This window comes from Macrobrachium rosenbergii, chromosome 41, assembly GCF_040412425.1.
Source record: "Macrobrachium rosenbergii isolate ZJJX-2024 chromosome 41, ASM4041242v1, whole genome shotgun sequence".
In the NCBI taxonomy this organism is placed as follows: Eukaryota; Metazoa; Arthropoda; class Malacostraca; order Decapoda; family Palaemonidae; genus Macrobrachium; species Macrobrachium rosenbergii.
Window position 1 is genome coordinate 34143665 of NC_089781.1, and position 21615 is coordinate 34165279.

The 21615-nt window shown below is 46.1% G+C and overlaps 1 protein-coding gene across 1 annotated transcript in view; it reads left to right on the forward strand.

Moving 5' to 3' along the window:
• Positions 1-21615, forward strand: part of LOC136826787 (sortilin-related receptor-like) — a 330233-nt gene that overhangs the window by 210553 nt on the left and 98065 nt on the right. The window contains exon 19 of the mRNA XM_067084222.1: positions 12235-12316. Within this exon, the coding sequence (XP_066940323.1) occupies positions 12235-12316 (82 nt within the window). The remainder of the gene's footprint in view (positions 1-12234; positions 12317-21615) is intronic.

Sequence of the window (21615 nt, forward strand, 5' to 3'; positions counted from 1 at the left end):
CCACAGTGTTATGGCCGAGGCTACGGGCCAACCAGAGTCTTCGTTCTCGCTGGGGTATTTCGGCCTATAAGCGTAAGACCCCAGAATCGGCCGGCCCCCAATTGAGAGGAGGTAAACGCTTCAGGAGGCATAAGAGGCCCCACCATCAGGCGGTAGTCAAGCCGTCCCGGTCTCGGCAGTGGCGCAGCCTTCCACTTCTAAAGGCTCACCCCCAACAGTATGTGCTGGTCAACCAGCTGCACCCTCTATGTGGCCTCACCGGCATACAACCCCACATATGAGGGCCGTGGTTTTTTTCACGGCCTTAATAGGGTTGCAAGGGGGAGGAAGAGGCAAAGCCCCTCACAGAGGGAAGCCCAACACCACCCCAAGGGGAAGACCTGGGCGTGGTAGGGGAATAAACCCGCTCCCTCCCACTGAGAGAACACAGGTAGGCGGTCGCCTGTTTTGGTTCAGGGACCAATGGACCTTCAGCCCTTGGGCACACAGCATTGTGTCCAAAGGCCTAGGATGGAGCTGGATCAAAAACCCTCCTCCTCTAACCAGGTTTTACCAGCCACCCACAGCAATCCTAAAGGATTATGTGACAGAATTGCTCAACAAACGAGCAATAAAGAAAGTAAGGCACCTAAAGTTTCAAGGCAGGTTATTCACTGTTCCCAAAAAAAGACTCCGATCAGCAAAGAGTGATCCTGGATCTGTCGCGTCTAAATCTCTACATAAAATGCGACAAATTTCGCATGCTTACGGTAGCTCAGGTCACGGACTCTACTTCCGCGTGGGCCGTCACCACCTCTATCGATCTTTCAGGCGCTTATTATCACGTCCCGGTTGCGCGGAACTTCTCTCAGTTCTCGGTTTCAGACTCGGGAATCAAGCCTACTCCTTCAGGGTCATGCCCTTCGGTCTGAACATTGCGCCCAGGATATTCACAAAGCTGGCGGACACGGTAGTACAGCAACTCCGGTCTCAAGGGATATCCCTAGCAGCATATTTGGACGATTGGATAATTTGGGCACCAACAGTTCCGGTGTCAGAAAGCCCGTCCATAGTCATCAGTTTCCTGGAGTCGCTGGGTTTCCAACTGAACAGAGAGAAGTCCGCCTGACTCCGAGTCGGTTTCAGTGGTTGGGTCTCCAATGGGATCTGTCATCTCACACGCTGTCCCTTCCGCCTCCCAAGAGGAAAGAGATAGCATCTCTCACCAGGAGATTCCTCAAAAATCCATCAGCATCCCGCCGGTCCCAAGAAAGGGTCCTTGGGTCTCTTCAGTTTGCCTCAGTGACAAACCTGCTATTAAAAGCGAAGTTAAAAGACATAAACAGAGTGTGGCGGAGTCGAGCCAATGTCAAGCTCAGAGACAAGGTCTCCTCTATCCCTCAAATCTTAAAGACAAGGTTGCGACCATGGGCCTCGGTCAAAGGCTTGTCCAATACAGTTCCGCTTCAATTTCCCCCTCCGGCACTAGTAGTTCACACAGACGCTTCCTTAAGCGGCTGGGGGGGATATTCACCAAAACAAAAAGTACAAGGAACGTGGTCCACAATGTTTCAGCAGTTCCATATAAACACCCTGGAAGCTATGGCGGTATTTCTAACTCTGAAGAAAATCCGCCCCCCCAACCGGATTCATATCAGGTTGGTATTGACAGCGCAGTGGTAGTTCATTGCATCAACAGGGCGGCTCCAAATCAGGCGAGTAAACCAAGTAATGGTTGCTATCTTCTCCCTGGCGAACAAGCACGGCTGGCACCTGTCAGCCACCCACCTAGCGGGGGGAGTGCGGGCGTGGTGGCGGATTCCCTGTCCAGGAATACTCCGTTGGAGACGGAGTGGTCCCTGGACGTGGAATCTTTCAAGTGGATTTGCCGCCGGGTTCCGGGCCTCCAAGTGGATCTGTTCGGAACGGAGAGCAACTTCAAGCTCCTGTTATGTGGCCCCCAACCTGGACCCTCAGGCGTTCGCCATAGACGCAATGACAGTAGATTGGAACAGTTGGGAGAAGATTTATCTTTTCCCCCCAATAAACTTACTGCTGAAAGTTTTACACAAACTCAGGACATTCAAAGGTCAATTAGCCTAGTAGCTCCCTATTGGCCGAAGAGCAATTGGTTCCCTCTTCTTCAGGAACTGGGATTACGGAGTCTTGATTCCCAAGCCCATTCTGACTCAGACAGTACAAACCAAGACTGTGTCAGCTTCCTCAAGAATTCAGAATGCCCTAGTTTTATGGACTTTATAAAATTCGCAGCTCAAAAAGGAGCGAACATTGACCCTGTCAACACTCTGTTTTTAGAATCAGATAAAAGAGATTCTACTATTAGACAGTATGACTCAGCAGTCAAAAAATTAGCCTCCTTCCTAAAAGCATCTGAAGCCAAAATCATGACAGCTAATTTAGGAGTTTCCTTCTTTAGATCATTGTTTGAGAAAGGCCTTGCTCGGCCACTATTACCACAATCAAGTCAGCATTAAAGAAAGTATTTCTTTAAGGCTTTAAAATCGACCTCACAGATTCCTACTTTTCATCTATCCCCAGAGCATGCGCTCGTCTGAGACCAGTATCACGCCCACAGTCTGTTACGTGGTTTCTCAATGACGTCCTCAAGTTAGCATCAGAGATGGATAACTTTCATTGCTCTTATCAGGATCTGTTAAGGAAGACTTTATTTTTTGATTAGCTTGGCTTCAGGTGCTAGAATCTCAGAGCTGTCGGCTCTCACTAGAGGTGATAATTATGTGAACTTCCTCCCGTCTGGAGAGGTCCTCCTTTCTCCTGACCCTAGATTTTTAGCTAAGAACGAAGACCCACAGGACAGGTGGTCTCCTTGGAAGGTGGTGCCCCTTCCTCAAGACCAGTCTTTATGTCCAGTTTATACACTTAAATCTTACCTTTTAAGAACTCCACAGAGTAAGTCGGGTCCTCTTTTTATCAGGGAGAAAGGTGGTACTCTTTCACTAAATGCTATAAGACAACAAATTTTATATTTCATTAAACAGGCCAACCCAGATTCAATCCCCAAGGTTCATGATATTCGAGCAGTTGCTACTTCCATTAATTACTTTCATAATATGGACTTTTCGGAGTTATCTAAATTTACGGGTTGGAAATCACCTCTAGTGTTTAAACGCCACTATTTAAAAACGCTTCAAGCCCTGAAATTTTCTACCATAGCTGTGGGAAGTGTCATCTCCCCACCTTAATTAATCATATCCTTGTCCTTTCCTTTCCCCCGCCCGCCTGCCTCATTTACTTTTCTGCTTATTCTCCTGGTTGATTATACCTCACTGCCTGGCTCCTCATATTGATGTTTCTTGTACCTGTTGATGGAAAAAGTGTAATCTGACATGCCATGATTGTTTCTCTTGTGGGGTACTGGACAGTTTTATTTGGCTCCATTACCCCAGATGAATGTATATATTAATGCTAATTGATTTTGTCTCTTACGTGTTTAGCCTAAGTTTATGTGTATAGTATTAAGGTTATATTTGCAGTTATTTTGTGCGCTTTTCATGTTTCACCTTGCTTTAAGTAATTTTAAGGTTTTAAATATCTAACTTCCCTGGTAGTTACATATATATAGCTTTATCCCGCCGATTAAATGTATGCCTTACGGCAGAAATTCAAAATTGCGGCAATCGCCGATAGATGGTCAGGTGGCCATACCTGAGCGCCCTCTACCAGGTAACTAGAACCATTCCCAATTGTCCTCAGAAATTCCCTGCCGTCGTTCTATCAACACGTTGGAAATTCGCTCTACTTTGGTTTGCTTTACTACAATTGGTGAAGTACCCATTACTTGTTTGGTTTTGTTGATGGCTTTTCGCTGATTTTGGATCTTCCCTGGATTTTTTCGTTTCTCATTGTTAGCCTATCTGTTCATTTTCTGACTGTTACAATTGTTCTTTGTACTTGCTTTTCAAGATGGCTGACCCTGTTGTTAGAATGTGTGTTAGGGGATGCAAGAACCGGCTTTCCAAGGCTGCTCTTGATCCCCACACAGTTTGTAAGAAATGCAGAGATCATGTGTGTGCACTTGATGATAGATGCAAGGAGTGTGAAAGTTTGTCCGAGAAAGAGTGGAGAGAGTATGATCGCTATGTGAGGCGATTGGAAAAGGACAGAATTAGGAGAGCTAGATCTTCCAGTGTCCTTTCAGCTAGGTCTTCTGATAGTCAAGTCCTTTCTAACTTGTCTGATACTAATATTCCTGATCCTAACCCTAAGGCTTTAGTACCCGATCCTCCTGCGGAGTTGGGAGTAAGTAATCCGTCTTTAAAGGATATAATGGCTGCTATTTCGGCCATAGGAGTTTCTGTACAATCCCTTTCTTCGGATAGGGAAGTGATGTGGGGGGCAGTGCATAGTTTGCAACAAAAGTTCGGTGACAGTGTTAGTGCAGTGGAGGGTGCGTCCGTTCGTGTCTGTCACGCTCCTAGCCCTAGACCTCTTCCATGCTCCCCAACCCCTGGGAGAAGGAACGTCGACAGGCTAAGGGAGGTGAGAGACGTTGAACAACGAGCGGACGTCCCCTCGGCGATCCTGTTTGACGCATCCCAGGGACGCCCCCTTTCGCCGCAGGAAAGGCGAGATGAGGGACGTGTTCGTCTTCCTCGGATGACGCAAGACCCAGACGTGGTTGGCGTCAGTCACAAGAGTCTAGACCTATCAAGAGACGCAGGTCCCCCTTCCCGCTCCAACAACCCTCTTGCAGCAAATGGAGCTCTCCAGAGAGATTCCTGTCGGAAGAAGACGGCGTTTCTGCGCCTAAACAGAGGCGTAAGACGATAGCTCGTCGGAGGAAGAAGACGATACATGACTTCAGTTCACGCTTCTCTCCCCAGAATGGGACGTGTCGCAAAGCTGCGTCACCACCTCTTCATCAAAAGATCCCAGCCAGAGTCTCCGGTTGTGGAAGCTAGTGCAGTGCCATCTCCAGTTGTTTCCCAGCAGCAAGCGGCACCTCAAGTAAAGTTCTTGTCGGAAGTCCAGCAGTCCCTTGCGTCTCTCTTTTTGACTCTTACAAGTCGCAAGGACTAAGAGAAGAAACACACAAGAAGGAATCTAAGGACGTCAACAGACCCAAGAAGAGGGTAAGGCAAGAATCAGAACAACAAGACGCTAACAACCAGCAAGAGCGCAAACTCGCGGCAAGTTGCAGCGCTCATAGACGCTTCCCGCAACAAGCCCACGAGTGACGGGAGGGAACAAGGATCTTGAAGCTCCCTCGCCGCAGCAAGTTGGACGATGCGTGACGCACGCAGTTTTTAAGCAGCACGATTCACACGTTTCCCCCCTCTCGTTCGACATCGAAATAGCGGATCCCTTGGAAGAAATCTCGGAAGAGGAAACTCAAGAAACTCTTCATGCCGCTGATCTGAAAAGACTTCTTACTCTTTTGGCGGACTTATTTCCTAACGATTTTCATCAGGCCGTACCTCGGAGTCCTCCCTCCCAATATTTGATGGGTAGACCCCAGAAGTCTTCCTCATTCAAAAAGACAGTGTTGGCCAAATCAGTGAAGAGAGCCTTTTCGACACTGAATGATTGGATTTTGAAGAAGAAGGAACAAGGAAAGACAACTTTTCCTTTCCCCGACAAGATTGGCTTCTAGATCCAGCGTGTGGTACGAGACTGGGGAAGCTCTCGGTTTGGGAGTTCCTGCCTCCTCCCAAGGGGACTTCTCCAGACTCGTTGACTCTTCACGGAGAACAGCCATGACTAAAGCCAAGGTTCTGTGGTCCACTTCGGAGTTGGATCATTTGCTGAAAGGCGTCTTCAGAACTATTGAAGTCTTCAGCTTGATGGACTGGACTCTTGCAGCTCTTGCAGAGGTGTCAGATCAGAAGAATGACACGCAAATGCACCTTATTGCCTGTCTCGATAAAGCTGTGAGGGACGGGTCGGTCGAAACTTTCTGCCCTTTTCACAGCAGGTGTTATCAAGAAACGAGCTATGTTGTGTTCGTTCGTGTCGTCTGGAGTGACTTTAGCTCAGAAATCTGAACTGTTGTATGCTCCCTTATCTAAACAGCTCTTCCCTTCAGAGCTGGTTAAGGACTTATCAGCAGCCCTTGCGCAACAATCAACGCAAGATCTGATCACAAGGACTGCTAGGAAAGTTCTTCCGGCAAACTTTTTAGCCAGGAAGGACAAGGAAGCTCCTCCTATGCGTCAGCCCTTTCGTGGGAGAGCCCTTTCGAGAGGAAGTCAGAGAATGGCTGCTGGAGGACAACTTCGTAAGAACCCCAAGCAGCAACCCAAATCCAAGAAATGATCACTACAACCTCCAGACACAAGTGGGAGCCAGGTTATCCCACTTTTGGCAAGAGTGGAGCCAAAGGGGAGCGGACGTATGGACAGTCGAAGGTTTGAAGGAAGGATACAAGATTCCCTTCCTAAGGAAGCCCCCTCTTTCACAAGAACCGTTGGAGTTGACAGCTACTTACTGGGGAGCAAAGCAGCAGCTCTTCAAGAACAGGTGACCCAGATGCTATCAAAAGCAGCAATAGAAGAGGTAAAGGACCTCTCGTCAGAGGTTTTACAACAGACTTTTCTGGTACCCAAGAGCTCGGGGGTTGGAGACCAGTTCTGGACGTAAGTCCACTGAACAAGCACGTAAGCAAAGTCAAGTTTGCCATGGAGACATCTGTCGTCAGTCCTAGCAGGCACCAAACAGGAAGACTGGATGGTTTCAATAGACCTACAGGGGCTGCGTATTTTCACTGCACCAATTCACCCGAACTACAGAAAATATCTGAGGTTTGTGCATCTCGGGACAACCTATCAGTTCAGAGCACTTTGTTTTGGACTAAGCACGGCTCCTTACGTTTTTCTCTCAGTGGCATCGAACGTAGCTCACTGGTTACATCTAAAAGGGATACGGATTTCGATGTACCTGGACGATTGGCTAATCAGAGCCAGATCGCAAGCAAAGTGTCTGGAGGATCTGCAAGTTACAATGAATTTGACGCAACAATTAGGTCTGGTAGTAAATCTAGCCAAAGCAGCTAACGCCTTCACAGGACATCATCTACCTGGGGATGAGGATTCAGTCAGTGGTTTTTCGGGCTTTTCCAGCCCCGAAACGCATTCTAGATTGCTTAGAAAAGGTGAAGCTCTTTCTAGGGAGATGGACCTGTTCGGCGAGGGAGTGGATGAGTCTGCTGGGGACCCTCTCCTCGATCGAACAATTCGTCTCCTGGGAAGACTACATCTACGTCCACTTCAGTTCCATCTGTCAAGCTATTGGAAAAGAGGCCAAGATCTGGAGACGTGGATTCCGATCCTCTGGGAATCAAAAACATTTGAGTTGGTGGAACGACCCCAAAAAACTTCAAGTAGGCCTCGAACTTCAACAAAGAACCCCGACCTAGTGTTGTATTCAGACGATCGGACATGGGATGGGGTGCAACGCTGGGGAAGGGCGAGATCTCAGGTCTATGGGAAAACCATCAGAAGAAATGGCATATAAATGTCAAGGAACTGGTGGCCATTCATCTTGCACTAGTCCACTTTCAGGAGAAGGTCCAGAACAAGATTGTACAGGTCAACGCAGACAACACCACAGCGTTGGCCTACATCAGGAAACAGGGTGGCACTCGTTCGTTTTCCCTTTACGAGGCAGCCAAAGATCTCCTGCTGTGGGCAGAAACGAACAACTTAACTCTGATCACCCGCTTCATAGAGGGAGAGAAGAACGTCAGAGCGGATCTTCTCAGCAGAGGAAGACAGGTTCTCACGACAGAATGGACCTTACATCACGATGTGTGCAACAGGCTTTGGAATCTGTGGGGAGAACCGTCAATAGACTCTTTGCGACACAGAGAACGAAGAGGTTACCAGTCTACTGCTCTCAGTCCCAGACCAGGAAGCAGTGGCGGTGGACGCCTTCCTCATGAATTGGGAGGGACTAGACATGTACGCTTTTCCTCCATTCAAGATCCTAGACAGAGTCATGAAGAAGTTCAGAGAGTCGAACGACGCCCGCATGACCCTGATAGCTCCATTTTGGCCCATGAGACCATGGATCACGGAGGTGATGGAGTGGCTAGTAGACACCCCCAGATCGTTACCTTGTCGGAACGATCTACTCAGACAGCCACATATAGAGAGATACCATCAAAATCTCCTCGCTCTCAACCTAACTGCCTTTCGACTATCGAAAAACTGGCAAGAGCGAAGGGTTTTCAAGGAAGCTGCAAGAGCCATCGCGAGAGCGAGGAGAACGTCCACACTCAAGGTGTACCAATCAAAGTGGGGCGTTTTCAGGAATGGTGCAGGAAAAACAACATTTCCTCTTCCAGTACCTCTCTAACTCAACTGGCAGATTTTCTTCTGCATTTGAAAACCCAAGGAAACCTAGCAGTATCTACCATCAAGGGATACCGCAGCATGCTTGCTTCCGTCTTCCGTCACAGAAATATTGACGTGTCGGGAGACAAGGACCTCACGGATCTCATAAGGTCCTTTGAGACAGTTAAGAGGAAGGACAACCCGACCCCCTCTTGGAACTTGGACGTAGTCTTAAAATTTTTAACCTCGAATAGGTTTGAACCTCTCGACAAGGCTTCATGGAAGGATCTCACTAAGAAGACCCTTTTCCTGGTCGCTTTGGCTACAGCCAAGAGGGTAGGAGAACTACAAGCCTTTAGCAAGAAAGTAGGCTTCAATGGGGAAAATGCAGTATGCTCACTTCAACTTGGTTTTCTCGCTAAAAACGAAAACCCTTCTCAACCATGGCCCAGATCTTTTTCCATACCAGGGCTGTCTCATTTAGTAGGACAGGAAAAAGAGAGAGGCCTTTGTCCAGTTAGGGCCCTAAAATTTTATCTACAAAGGACCAGAAACATGAGAGGTCAGACAGATCACCTCTGGTGCTCAGTGAAGAAACCTTCGTTACCCTTATCAAAGAATGCACTGGCGTTCTTTATCAAGGACTTAATAAGGAAGCTCACCAAGAATGTGACGAGAAAAGCTTTCCAATCCTCAAAGTCAAAGCGCACGAGGTAAGAGCGGTGGCAACCGATGGCTTATAGACACAACAGGTCTATGAAATCGATTTTGAAGCGACTTTTTTGGCGAAGCAAATCTATCTTCGCAGATTGTTACCTGAAAGAAGTACAGACCCAATATGAGGATTGCTGTTCCTGGGTCCGCACGTTGCCTCCGCGCCGTAGTTGGAGAGGGTACTACTGCCTCTACCCTATAACCTTTTTTTTTTTTTTTGTATTATACCCTTGCCTTTTTCTTGATTTGAACTCACAGGTTGTCTGTGAAGGTTGTTGCAACCTTCCACAGTCTGGGGTTGCAAGTCTAAGTTAGGTTTTTATGGAGTGTGTTATTTAGTGATTTTAGTGGGTCAGGTGGTCAGCTCTTTGTCCATGGCTATGCCAGGATAGCAAGGGTGGTGGTCTAGTCATGTTAAGGTCGAGGACCGTGTGACAGCCCCATAGAGACTTTCTACAGCCCCCTGGATGGGTCGCTGGGTCTCTCAAGGAATGCAGGCGAATGAGGCAGGATAATTATGAAGCCAGCTTCCTTATCAGGTAAGAACCAGAGTATGTTTACAGCTAATTTTTAGTGTTTAGTAATTATACGAATTCCCAACGGTGTTTTGGTTCTCTAACCCACCACCAATGGTGTCAATCAGCTATATATATGTAACTACCAGGAAGTTAGATATTTAAAAATGGTATTTTCATTATAAAATAAGTTTTTAAATATACTTACCTGGTAGTTACATATATAAAAGGTCCCCTCCCTCCTCCCCTCTGAGAACAGGGGCATGGAATTTCTGAGGACAATTGGGAATGGTTCTAGTTACCTGGTAGAGGGCGCTCAGGTATGGCCACCTGACCATCTATCGCGATTGCCGCGAATTTTGAATTTCTGCCGTGCGATCCGACGAATCGGTGGGATAAAGCTATATATATGTAACTACCAGGTAAGTATATTTAAAAACTTATTTTATAATGAAAATACCATTTTTTGGGGCTTTTTCTCCGTCGTGTCTGGGACCTGCCCATGTTTCATAGTATTAAGTTTTTTAATGTGCCTTAGATTTAATATGCCTTAGTCTTAGTGTTCTTGCTACGGAAGAGATTGCTTAATTAAAATTATTTTGGTAAAACTTTTGCCTTTTCTTCAGATTACCTCTCCATTCTTTTTCCTGGTAGTTGCAGCCTTGGCATGATTCTCTATCACGATTTCACCGGCTGACACGGGACTGGACTCAGAAAAAGGATTTTGACAAAGGAAAAATCTATTTCTGAGGAAGGTCCCGTGTCACCCCGTGACCCTCCCCTGCATTACCTAGTACTCTCCCCCTCTTGCACATGCCAAGTCAGGGGTTAGTGCTAGCATGGAATGAGGTAGGTGGCGCTGGTGTCGCCGTCCTGGCGGGTGTTTGGTGTGGGGGCTGTAACGGCTCACCGCTCCGTTCGAGGGATTTTGATAGGAGAGATCTTTCGAGTAGGTTTCCGTGGTAGTGGTAATTCACTCACCCCTTCTTATACCGGCCTTCCTGGAAGACGCTCGACTGGGGGTAGTAACCCCAGCTTTCTGAAAGCTCTTTTTCTCTGGTATATCTAGCAAGGTTATACCTAGAAATTCGTGCTGTAATGGAATTTCACGGGTGACGGGGACCTTCCTCAGAAATAGATTTTCCTTTGTCAAAATCCTTTTTATAGCGACTCTGGAAGCGCTATAGAAGCCATTCAAAGCTATAATAAAAAAATAGTATTGTACAACAAATTAAGTTTTCACTCCATAAATTGTATAATAATGGAAAAAATATTGAAATATCCTGGATCCCTGCCCAGGTAGGGATTAAAGGAAATGAAGAGACTGATAAAGCAGCTAAAGAAGCAGTTTACATGACAAGAGCAAATGTGAACATCCCTGTTGTTGACTATATAAGCTATATAAAAACAATCATTGTAAGGAAATGGCAAAATATATGGAATGAGGAACCTGAAAATAATAAATTAAAACATAAAATCCAGTGTTGGAAAATGGAGTTCATCATATCATGGAAAGAGACACACACAATTCTGATGCGTCTTTGAATAGGCCATACTCGTTTGACACATGGACACTTAATGAACAGTCCATGTGGCCCTCCTCCCAAATGCCCAGATTGCAAAGTGTTGATAACAGTCAAGCATGTATTGTGTGAATGTCCAAAATATAACCTGCAGCGATTATCAAATTTTGGAAATAGGTCAGTGAATGAAATTTTGTTAGAATCTTCTACATTTTCAGTAATACCAATTTTAATATTCATGAGGAGCTGTGATTTAATTGATGAAATATGAAAAGTAATACAGGCAGTCCCCGGTTTACGACGTGGGTTCCGTTCTTACGCTGTGTTGTAAGCTGAAAATTGTCGTAAACCGAAAAATCGTTGAAAATCGTCAAAAATCCTAAGAAAACCTTACTTTTAATGCTCTGGGTTATTGGAAATGATGTAAACTGCATTTTTATTGAGTTTTTCATAAAAAAACCTACAAATTTTGATTACTCTGCCATTTTGGAGCCATATTTCTTCCGTCAGATCGGCGCACGACACGTCGTAACCCTGGAACATGAGTCGTAAACCGGAAATAATTTCTGATGAATATGTGTGAAAAGCGTCGTAACCTCGAATGTCGTAAGTTGGACCCTTCAGAACCGGGAATGCCTGTAATAGAAATAACGAAAACCCTTAGGCATCTAATGAATTTTAAAACAACTAAATTTTTAAATTTTACTTAATTTATTTTAAATTTTAATATACCTTTTTAGTGAGTACATATGGAAACACGAGAGTAAACGTATTTATCGTGTGAGTGTGTTCCATTATGATAGCATATGCCTTTGTGCAGTATTTAAAATTCATTCGATCACCATACCGAATGACCTATTTGGTCCCAGTGCTAGGCTTCTAGCCTAGACCTATCATTTCATCCAAATCCTTCTGGCCAGCCGTCTGAGAGCTGATAGTCAGCTCAGTGGTCTGGTTAAACTGTTTTATAATAATAATAATTGTCAATAAATGTTTTCATGATTTTTGTCCAATGAACTTCATTGTAAAAACATGTTGATTTTATAACCATCCATTCATCTACTCTTCATTAGTACAGGGTGTTCAGTGGTTTGTATGATTATCTTTTACAGTATATATAAATGTGCCATGGATATTTGTGCATTTTTCAATTAATCACACACAATATCTTGCATATATCTTTCAGAGAACGAAAGTCTCAGTTTGTTCTCATCTTTGCCTGGGAAGACCAAATAACGCATATTCTTGTCTTTGTCCAGATGGATTGAAGGTATGTTAATTTTTACAGTGTTAATTGAAATTAAATGATAATTGCATGTTTTTGTAGAAACTTGAAAAAGATCTTAATTGGTGTAGAAAGACATAAAAAAATAAAGCGTGGTAGCTTTAGGTAAAATGAAATAGAAATTAAATGAAATGAAGTGCATTATGAACCCAGTACAGTAATCATAGTTAGTCTTATTCTATGCAAATGGCTCTCCAGCTGTACAAACAGTACTTGAAAGACAAAGAACTCTCTGCGCATGGCTAGACCTCACCAGTCTTCCAGTAAGTTCTCATTATCTTGTGTGACTCGGTTGAATGCAGATGAGTCCAGCAGCTCTTTTAGGATTAGTATCATTTTGGGTTTTTTGTGATGTATCATGAATTTTTACTTATGTATTAATTGTGATTGCTACAATCTGAAATGTTTATGCAGTGACTGGTGAATTTTGCAGTGCTTAGTTGTATTTTATGCTTACCTTTCATCTGAGGGCATAACTCCTGCCATAATATTACTGTTCATCTTGCCTTTGGGCTGTATTTTATCTAAAGCAGTCTTGGTATGTTCTGTAAGTGTAATTTTTACATCAGTTTTCAGTAATTGTAATTACTTTGTGCTGTTTTGCTTTTTGTTTACACAAGTAATGGTTATGTTTGGGTCTCCATTTCTATTTTCGGCTTTTCTATCTACTTTGATCATTTTCCTTTTGTTATTAAGAAGATCCCCTAGGGCTAAATTTCAGTAAATTACCAAAAATTAGTTATTGACAGTGCCCAGATAAATAAATCCTAGAGTATTACTGCTCAAAACAATTTGTTCGGAGAGGTCTATAGATAATTTTTAAAATTAACCTTACCTCTCCATTATATAGCTTTTACTTCTGCACCAGCTGTAGTTCGACAAATTGAAACAAAAACAAGCATACTCGTTTTTCTATGAATATCTGTCTTCTGTCCATCTACTTCCCCCACCCCCCACCAGGGAACCGATAGTACAAACACTCTTAGCAAGTCAGTCTACTTCTGTAGCTGGTTTCGGTAGGAGGTTGACAGATTATTAACTCGGTTTTCTATTGGTTTGTTTTTGGATGTTCTTTTAATTTTTTAATATTCATTCGGTAAGAACATGTAAGAGTTGCCGTAATAGGCATTATTCCAGTTTTATTGTAAAGAAGTTTCTATGGAAACTTCATAGTAGCCTTAGACACAGCTAAAGAGTAAGAGAGCCACAATCTTAGTCAGATAAGATGGGCTTTGCTAAAGACAAGGCAATTATTTTTGCCTTATTTTGAGCTAAGTACAATTTTTGGCTAGGCCCTGACCTACAACAGTATCTTTACCTAGCCTAGAGTCGCTAGGACTAAAGGAACGTGACCCCTTGGGGTCCAGTACTGACTTTAAGAAATGTTAGAATTGCACTAAAAGGATTAAACCTGATGTCAAAGTTCTGTGTACAGGCAGTCCTCGCTTATCGGCGGTGTTGGTTAACAGCATTTCAGTGTTACAACGCTTGGCTAACAACGTTGTTAACCAGATTGTTGGTGATGGTAAACAATTATCGGTGTCGGTAAGCTGTTTCTCAGTGTTGGTAAGCGGTTTATTGGCATCTGTAAGTGGATTACTGGTGTCTGTAAGCTGTTTATTGGTTTTGATAAGCGGTTAACGGTGCTAATAAGTGGTTTATTTGGCGCTTACAAAGTCATAAATGCCATTTATTACCATAAATATCAGCGATTTTTGGTTATCGGCGCTCGGCCGGGAACGGAACCCCCACCGTTAAAGGGGGCCTGCTTGTATAGTGATTCGGGAACCAGAACTCCCAAAGAGTAGGAATGTAATGTCCTTTTTATTAGGTCACTGGTTAAGGACTTGCATGCTAATTGTTCCTACACGAATACAAGCCATCGGTCCTTACATAGGAATCACCTTCAGTGCAAGCTGGAGCAGGCTATTCTACACAACAAGGTTTTTTGGTAGTTGAACTACCGGTGGGAGGGGCGAGGGGTACCCACACCACCTCCCTTCTCTGAGTTATGCATCCACTTGCCTTATAGTCTTTGTCCAGAGCGGACGCATTCCTCGCCTTCCTCTGCCCAAATGTTTGCCGGCTGTTATCCTGCACTTCATTCCATGTTTTTCCTGTTATGTTGTCCCTTGTGTTACAGTGCTTGTATCTATGCTTATTTTCTTGGCTTTATCTTTTGTGAATTATGGAAACCCAAGAGTCATTCATGCCTAAGCCCCATCTTTGCCCTGGTTTGGGAGAGCGGAGGTGTAACCGCTTCCTCTCAACCAAATGGGTAGACCCCTCACACCTTATGCACAAAATAGTGCAAACGTGTGTGCTCTATAACTGATCCTTGCGTTGAGTGTCGTGACTGGTTCCCGGAGCGGTGGATGCGGTTTGCTGGGAAGAGAAAATCCAGAAGGGCTGCTGCCCGTCCTTGGAGAGGTATTCTCCTCAGAGGCCGCCGGGTAGCTCCTTGTCTCTTCCCATGCTATTCCCCATTGCTGCTACCTCTTCTAGGGGAGAGGTCACCACTTCCCTGAGTTTCCCTGTTGCTTCAGCACTGGGTATTTTGCACGGGAGGGCAGGGGCCAACCATGATCTCTTGGGGACTTCCTCTGTTTGATTGGGGGACCAGTCCCCCAGGGCAAAGGAGGCAGTCCCCTGCTAACCCATCTGTTGCAGGTCTAGGAGAGATTGGGAAGACGTTTCAAGAACTTAGGGACCTTTGGCTCTCCCTAGGTCTTCCTGGGGAGCCCTCGGTGTATGGTTTAATTGCCCACCATAATGCCTCCAATTTGCCTCCCACCTCTACTGCGTCGGTAACTGGGACTACGGTCACAGTTATGGGGGTCTAATGGAACCTTGACTACAGTCACGGTTCCCTCGGTTGTGCATCCGATCCCATCAACTTCTATGCTCCCTCCGATGTCTCCTGACCCCAAAGATCTTGTCCTGGAAGAATTAATGAATAGATACAAACGTGACTGCAAGGAAACGTCGAAGAAGAGACCCTGCTCGCCTTCATTGTCATCGTCTTCTTTACCACCTGCCATTGTCTCCTCCCCTTCTCCTTCTAAGGGTCCCATGCGGACAGACCCGATAAAGGAAAAGGCTGCTTTTCTTTACCATAAGAAGGTCCATGGGCCCTCTCACGGCACGTCTTCTTCTAAAGAAGAAGCATTGGGGTCTCTCAGCGGCTCTCCCCTGTTCCCGGACAGGGAACCTACATCTTGGGCATGACGCGGCTTCCACGAGCCAAGTCCGTGTATGTGGATCCCCACGTCCACCAATACCCAAGGGACTGACACCAGACCCTGGAAATCTCCCAGGTCTGGTAAAGAACCTTCTGCTGCACGGGTCTCAAAGGATTCGTCCTGAAAGCTTTTCCCCCTCACAGACCCCCGTGTAGCAATGTCATCTGTTGCACACTTTCGTGCCTTGGATGCTCCATGTGCGTGGGTCTCCCCTACCTGTGCCACTGATAGTTCTTTAGCCTGGATTCCAGTGGACCCGAGTGGCAGCAGAAAGTGCTCACCCGTCCACGGACCGGGATGCAGCCTACAGAGAGAGTGAGAGTGTGCAGCATGCAGGTGCTGCCCCCACCCCTGGAGCTCTGACGACCCGAGATGTGGCTTCCACGAGCCATGCCTTGGCTGATCGGAGGACAGGGTCCCATGATGGCGCTACCTACTGCAGAGTCCGCCTGCCCGACAGCATGGAGGAGGTCCCTCGAGCATGGAGGAGGTCCCTTGTTTAATCTTCGCTTGTAGAAGCTTTACCCTTGAAGAAGATTCCGGCACGTTGTTGGGACAGACCACGTTCTCACCCGAGAGTGCACAATCGGTCTTCCACTGGCAGTCCCTGTTTGCATGAGCGTGAGCAGACTACTCTCCTCAGGATAGCTTCTGGGGAAGTTTGTGGGATCATGTGTGCTCTTCCAGGGACAACCCCCATTCACCTTCATGCGATGGGAGGTCTCCCAGATCCATGCATTGATTGTCACCATGGGCTGACAATGGTTCCCAGCCTTCCTCTCCTGCCGAGACTTCCGGCCTCTGACAGGTCCGTGAAGGTGCTAGGCACCTCTCCTCTGTTCCTTCAACCTCCTGGGGTATACAGGGAAGCTGAGGGATGTACAGGACTCGGGTTGGTGATAGGGATTTGGCTTCCCATCACAGCCCTTGGTACACCCCTGGTTCAGTCATAGGGCCAGAACGGACGTATGCTCAGGTGTCAGAGAGGAGACATGGGGGTTTTGAGGAGGGTCTCTTACCTGCAGAGAGAGTGACTTGAGAGGACCGCGCAGTAAAAGGTCCTCTTCCTAAGGACACAGACACCCCTAGCTGCAGAGGTCCAACGTTGAGGCTGTCAAACTGTTTCATCAGTACAACAATCTTGGGGAAGAGATGAGGTTGTTCCTTTGGGCCTCGAAACACTGGTTGGAGCGCACAAGGAATCCTCACCTTTGATCGAGTTACCGTGGTCAAAGCTTGCTGAGTTGGTTTTGGGCCAAGTGAATTCTGTCGTCTCTGGGGGGGAGAACTCACATCGGGCCACCCGCTTGTTTAAGCTACTTCCTCCACCTCTCCCTCGTCAGAAGAAATTTTACAAGCCCTTGGAGAGGTCAATTCCGACTGCACAGGTTGACTCGGACTTAGTCCATCTCGGTCCGGGTCTGTCGTTAGAGCATTAGGGGTCAGTGACTTTGGAAATGACTGCCATGGCAGCATTCAATTAGTCTCTTGGCTGGACCATTGGTCAGCCACCTTAACTAAGGTTGTCATTTCCCCATTGTTGCACACCAACGAAGAAGTGACTAACCTTAACAGACTGTTTCTGTCTGGAGGTAGGACGATCACCTACTTAGCCCACCAGACAGCTAACCTGTGGGCAGACTTGATGCTTAAAAGGAGGTGCAGTTCTCTCCCAAGTCTCCAAGTTTGTTGGTCCCGGGTCAGTCTTGACCCTGAGGAATGGACTGTTGCTGGGTTCCACTTCCCTGTTTGACAGGTAGCAAGTGGATGCTGTGGTGGATCGTCAGAGAGCAGATGATAACGGCTGTCTTGTCCACCGTGCAGTGGCAAAGACCAAGGTCTTTCCATGCCACTGCAGCCTGATGTTCAGGTCAGGCTGGCTCTTCCTCACGGGTTCTAGGAAACCCCAGAATCCTAAGGTCCCTTGTAGGGACACCCATCCTCCTCCTGCCCCCGTCAGGAAGGGTGCAAACCAGCATTCCTTTCGGTCCTCTGGCCAGCCAGGGAGAGGAGGTAAGGGGAAGAGGAAGGAAGGAGGATACTATTGGCAGCATTCCCCTCCATATGCTGCCACGGTTGGGGGGGGCTTTGCCTGTTTAGCCATTGGGCAACATAGCAGCGACACGGAGTGGAGACCTAGGTAATGAATGTCCTTCAGGTGAGCTATTTACTTCCCTTCGAGTTTCCTCCACCTCTTGCCAACCTTTTGGTCCACATGAAGATGTACATTCCTGGCTTGCCAAAGGACCTAGTACTTTGGGACGAGGTAAAGGTGATGCTGAAGAAAAGCGCTGTGGAAGTTGTGAGAGATCAGTCTCCTGGCTTGTACAGCAGGATTTTTCTCGTGGAGAAAGCATCAGGGGAATGGAGACGGGTCATAGATCTGTCTGTCCTGAACTGATTTGTTTGCCAGACCCGGTTCAAGATGGAAACGATACGTTCATTGCCCGCGGCCATCAGGAAGTCTGACTTCATGCTTTCGGTGGATCTGCAGGATGCGTAATACCAGATATCCATCCATCAGTCCTTCTGCATCTACCTCTGCTTTATCCTCAGTGGGATGGTTTACCAATTCAGGCCACTTTGTTTTGGATTTTCAGCCACTCCGTAGGTGTTCATGCAAGTGTTCACCCTTGTGTCAACTTGGGCTCATTCGCATGGGATACATCATCTGAGGTATCTTGATGATTGGTTAATCCTAGTGAACTCTCATTCGAAGTTGCTCCAGGACAGAGATCGCCTTCAAGCTTTTTGTCACAGCCTAGGCATTGTGATAAATCTCAAGAAGTCAGACCTCATATACAAGCAGAGGATAACGTACCTGGGCATGCTGATAGATATGCCAGCATTGAGAGAGTTTCTCTCAGACTCCTGTATCAGTAGGTTCAGGAATGCAGCACAGCGGTTCCTGTCTTGATGGTAACAACCAGCTCGAATGTGGCAAGTCGTTCTCAGTCACCTGTCATCTTTTGAGAAGCTGGTAATCAGAATGACAGGCTCTTCCAGATCAACATCCTGGAATTCAAGGCAGCCTTCCTATCTCTCCAAGAATTCCTGGATCGAGTGATGGGGCACTCCATGGTACTGATGAGCAACAATACCACGGTAGTGGCTTACGTGAACAAGCAAGGAGGACTAATGTCTCTTGAGCTTCGTCAGTTGACGGTGCAAGTGCATGAGTGGGCAGTGGCACACTCAAGAGGAGTTATCAGCCAGATACATCCCAGGCAAGAGGAATGTAGTGGCAGACAAACTCAGTTGTCAGGGTCAAGTGATAGGGACAGAATGGTCCCTACACCCAGTCATCGTGGAGAGATTGTTTGACCTTTGGGGACATCCAGTGAAAGACTTCTTTGCAACCCGGCACAACATGAAATTACCGGTGTTCTGCTATGTTGTCCCAGACCCTTGGGTTGCAGTGGAGGATGCCTTTCAGCACCCTTGGGACAATCTTGACAAGCATGCTTTTCCCCCATTTTGTCTTACTTGTCAGGTGATCAGGAGGGTAATGATCACTATGAATCTCAGAATGACCCTGGTGGCTCCCAAATGGCCACATGCCAAATGGTACCCGTACCTGCTGACTCTGCTATTCGAGGCACCGAGAAATTCCTCCCTGGCACAATCTCCTTTGCCAACCCTACGTAGAGGTTCCAACAGTCTTTCATGGTTTGAGACTATCCAGCATCTCCTGCGAGCGTGAGGTTTTTCTCACTGAGCAGCATCAGAGGTGTCTGAATATCTTCAGAAATCCTCTGCAGATGTCTGTCAGGGAAAATGGGCCATCTTCTGTGGTTGGTGTTGTGGAAGGGGTTTCTCACGTGTTGGAGCTACTGTTCAGCAGGTAGCAGACTTTCTCGTCTTCCTTCGCTGAGAGAAGCATTTCTCTGTTTCAGCAATTAAGGGCTACAGTGCTGCCCTGGGCCTAGTCGTACGTCTGAAGGATATAGATCTCTCTTTTGCATGGCAGATTTCCATGCTTATGAGAAGCTTCAAAAAGTCTTACCCTCCCAGGGAACTCAGGCCCCTTGAGTGGGGTGTGATCCTCATCTTTCGAAGCCTGACTCGTGCACCTTATGAGCCCTTACAAGAGTCGTCAGACAGGGATCTGACCCTCAAGACTGTATTTCTGTTTTCTTTGGCATCGACGAAGAGAGTAGGCAAACTCCATGGTCTTTCTTGTAATGTTAAAGACTCGAGGGGATGGGGATCGATTTTCATTTCAATTTGTCCCAGAATTCATAGCAAAGACTCAGAATCCATTGGTCCCTGACATTACATTCAAGTCCTTTCGATCCCCTCCCTAGAAGACTTTGTAGGTAAATTTAACTGGGTGAGATTCTACTTTGTCCAGGTAGATTGCTGCGGTGCTACCTTAAGAGGACTTGACAGCTCTGGTCTGGGTTTGGGTGTCGACAACTTTTCGTTGGTGCTGGCAAGACCAAGAAAGAGGTGTTCAAGAGCACAGTCTCTTTCTGGCTTTGTGAGACTATCAAACGAACATAATCAACGTCAAACGAAGGGGATTCAAGTACGTTCCGGCCCAGAGCCCACAAAGTTGGCCATTGCTCCGTCCCTCGCATTCCAGAAGAACCAGTTGATTTATCAAGTGCTGAGAGCAGGCATGTGGTTGCGCCAGACGACATTCGCCTTTTGCTTGAGGGACATTGCCCATAGGTCCTTGGACACCTTTTCCTTGGGTCCTGTGGTGGCTGCTCAGCAAGTAGTGTAGCTCATCCAGTTCCCATAGCAGGACAGGTAGCATCTTGTGTAAGATATACGGTTGCAGAAGTGAGAACGAGTATGTGTGACTGGCCCCCCCCTCCTTTCCCTCTCTTGTACTCCTCTTCTCCTGGTGGGCAGAGGATAGATATCCAAGCTGTCATGTGCTGGACGGGCACAGATGCAGGTACGAGTGATCAGCCTTTCTATTTTTTCCACTGATAAGATCTAATGGAAGCAAGTACTGCCCCCTCTCTAGCAAGGGGAGAGAGAGATTGGGAATAAAACTAACCCATTACTTATTTTTAGCCTTATTGTCTCTGACATAGTGTTTTCCAAGCCTCTTTTGAAATAATGTTGATTTCGAACACATTACTTCGAAAAGGCTGGAAGTCTTACAGTCGAGCACATAATTGTTTCCCTGATCAGAGGCATCGGGCTACTTCCTTTGCTCGACATTGCACGAGCAGGAAAAGTCCCAGGTGAGGCAAACCTCCAGTCGGTTATGAAGCATACTCAGATCCTGCCACGTATCAGTAGGTCTTCCTTTGTAAAGACCGATGGTTTGTATTGTGTAGAAACAAATGACAAATTTTTGAAGTAATTTGTATTTTTTGAAATGAACCTTACCTCTCTATTATATAGCTTTTACTTCTATGCCAGTGATAGTTCGACAGGTTGAAACAAAAACTGAGAACACTTGGTTTTCTGTGAATAACTATTTCTATCCAGCTACTTCCCTACCGCACCAGGGAATGATAGGTAAAAACTCCGTAGCCAGTCAGTCTACTTATGTTGGCCAGTTCGATGAACGATTGTCATAGAGTTATGTGCTCAGTTTTCTGTTGACAACTTGGTTTGTAAATCTACTTGAGTTTTCTCTTGGATGTGGATGGTAATGATAAAATAAGGATCTGTAAGGTAATAGGTTGCCATATTAGGCTTTATTCTAGCTCCACTGATCCTCTGACATATGTGTGAAATGTCAAGGAAAAGAGTGTAATGTGAATGACTGTTGTCAAGTATGTGAATGTTGGTCAGATGAATTCATGGTAAAATTGGTAAAACATCATAAATGAAGAGAGGCTGATCGTTAGAAAAGTCAGCTAAAGAAGCAAGAGGTTAAGTCTCCTAAGGCTAGTGTTAAGGGAGTGCATGATTTGTCTCCTTTCCCTTCTAGTAACTTTTTTAGTATCTCTTCTACTCTTCATTCTGTTACTCTTACTAGAGTTTCCCAGTTAATTCAGGACATAAGATTTGATAGAATTGAGTCAGATAATAAGGGTTTAAAGGGCTTGATAAATAAGTTAGCTGAAGTTT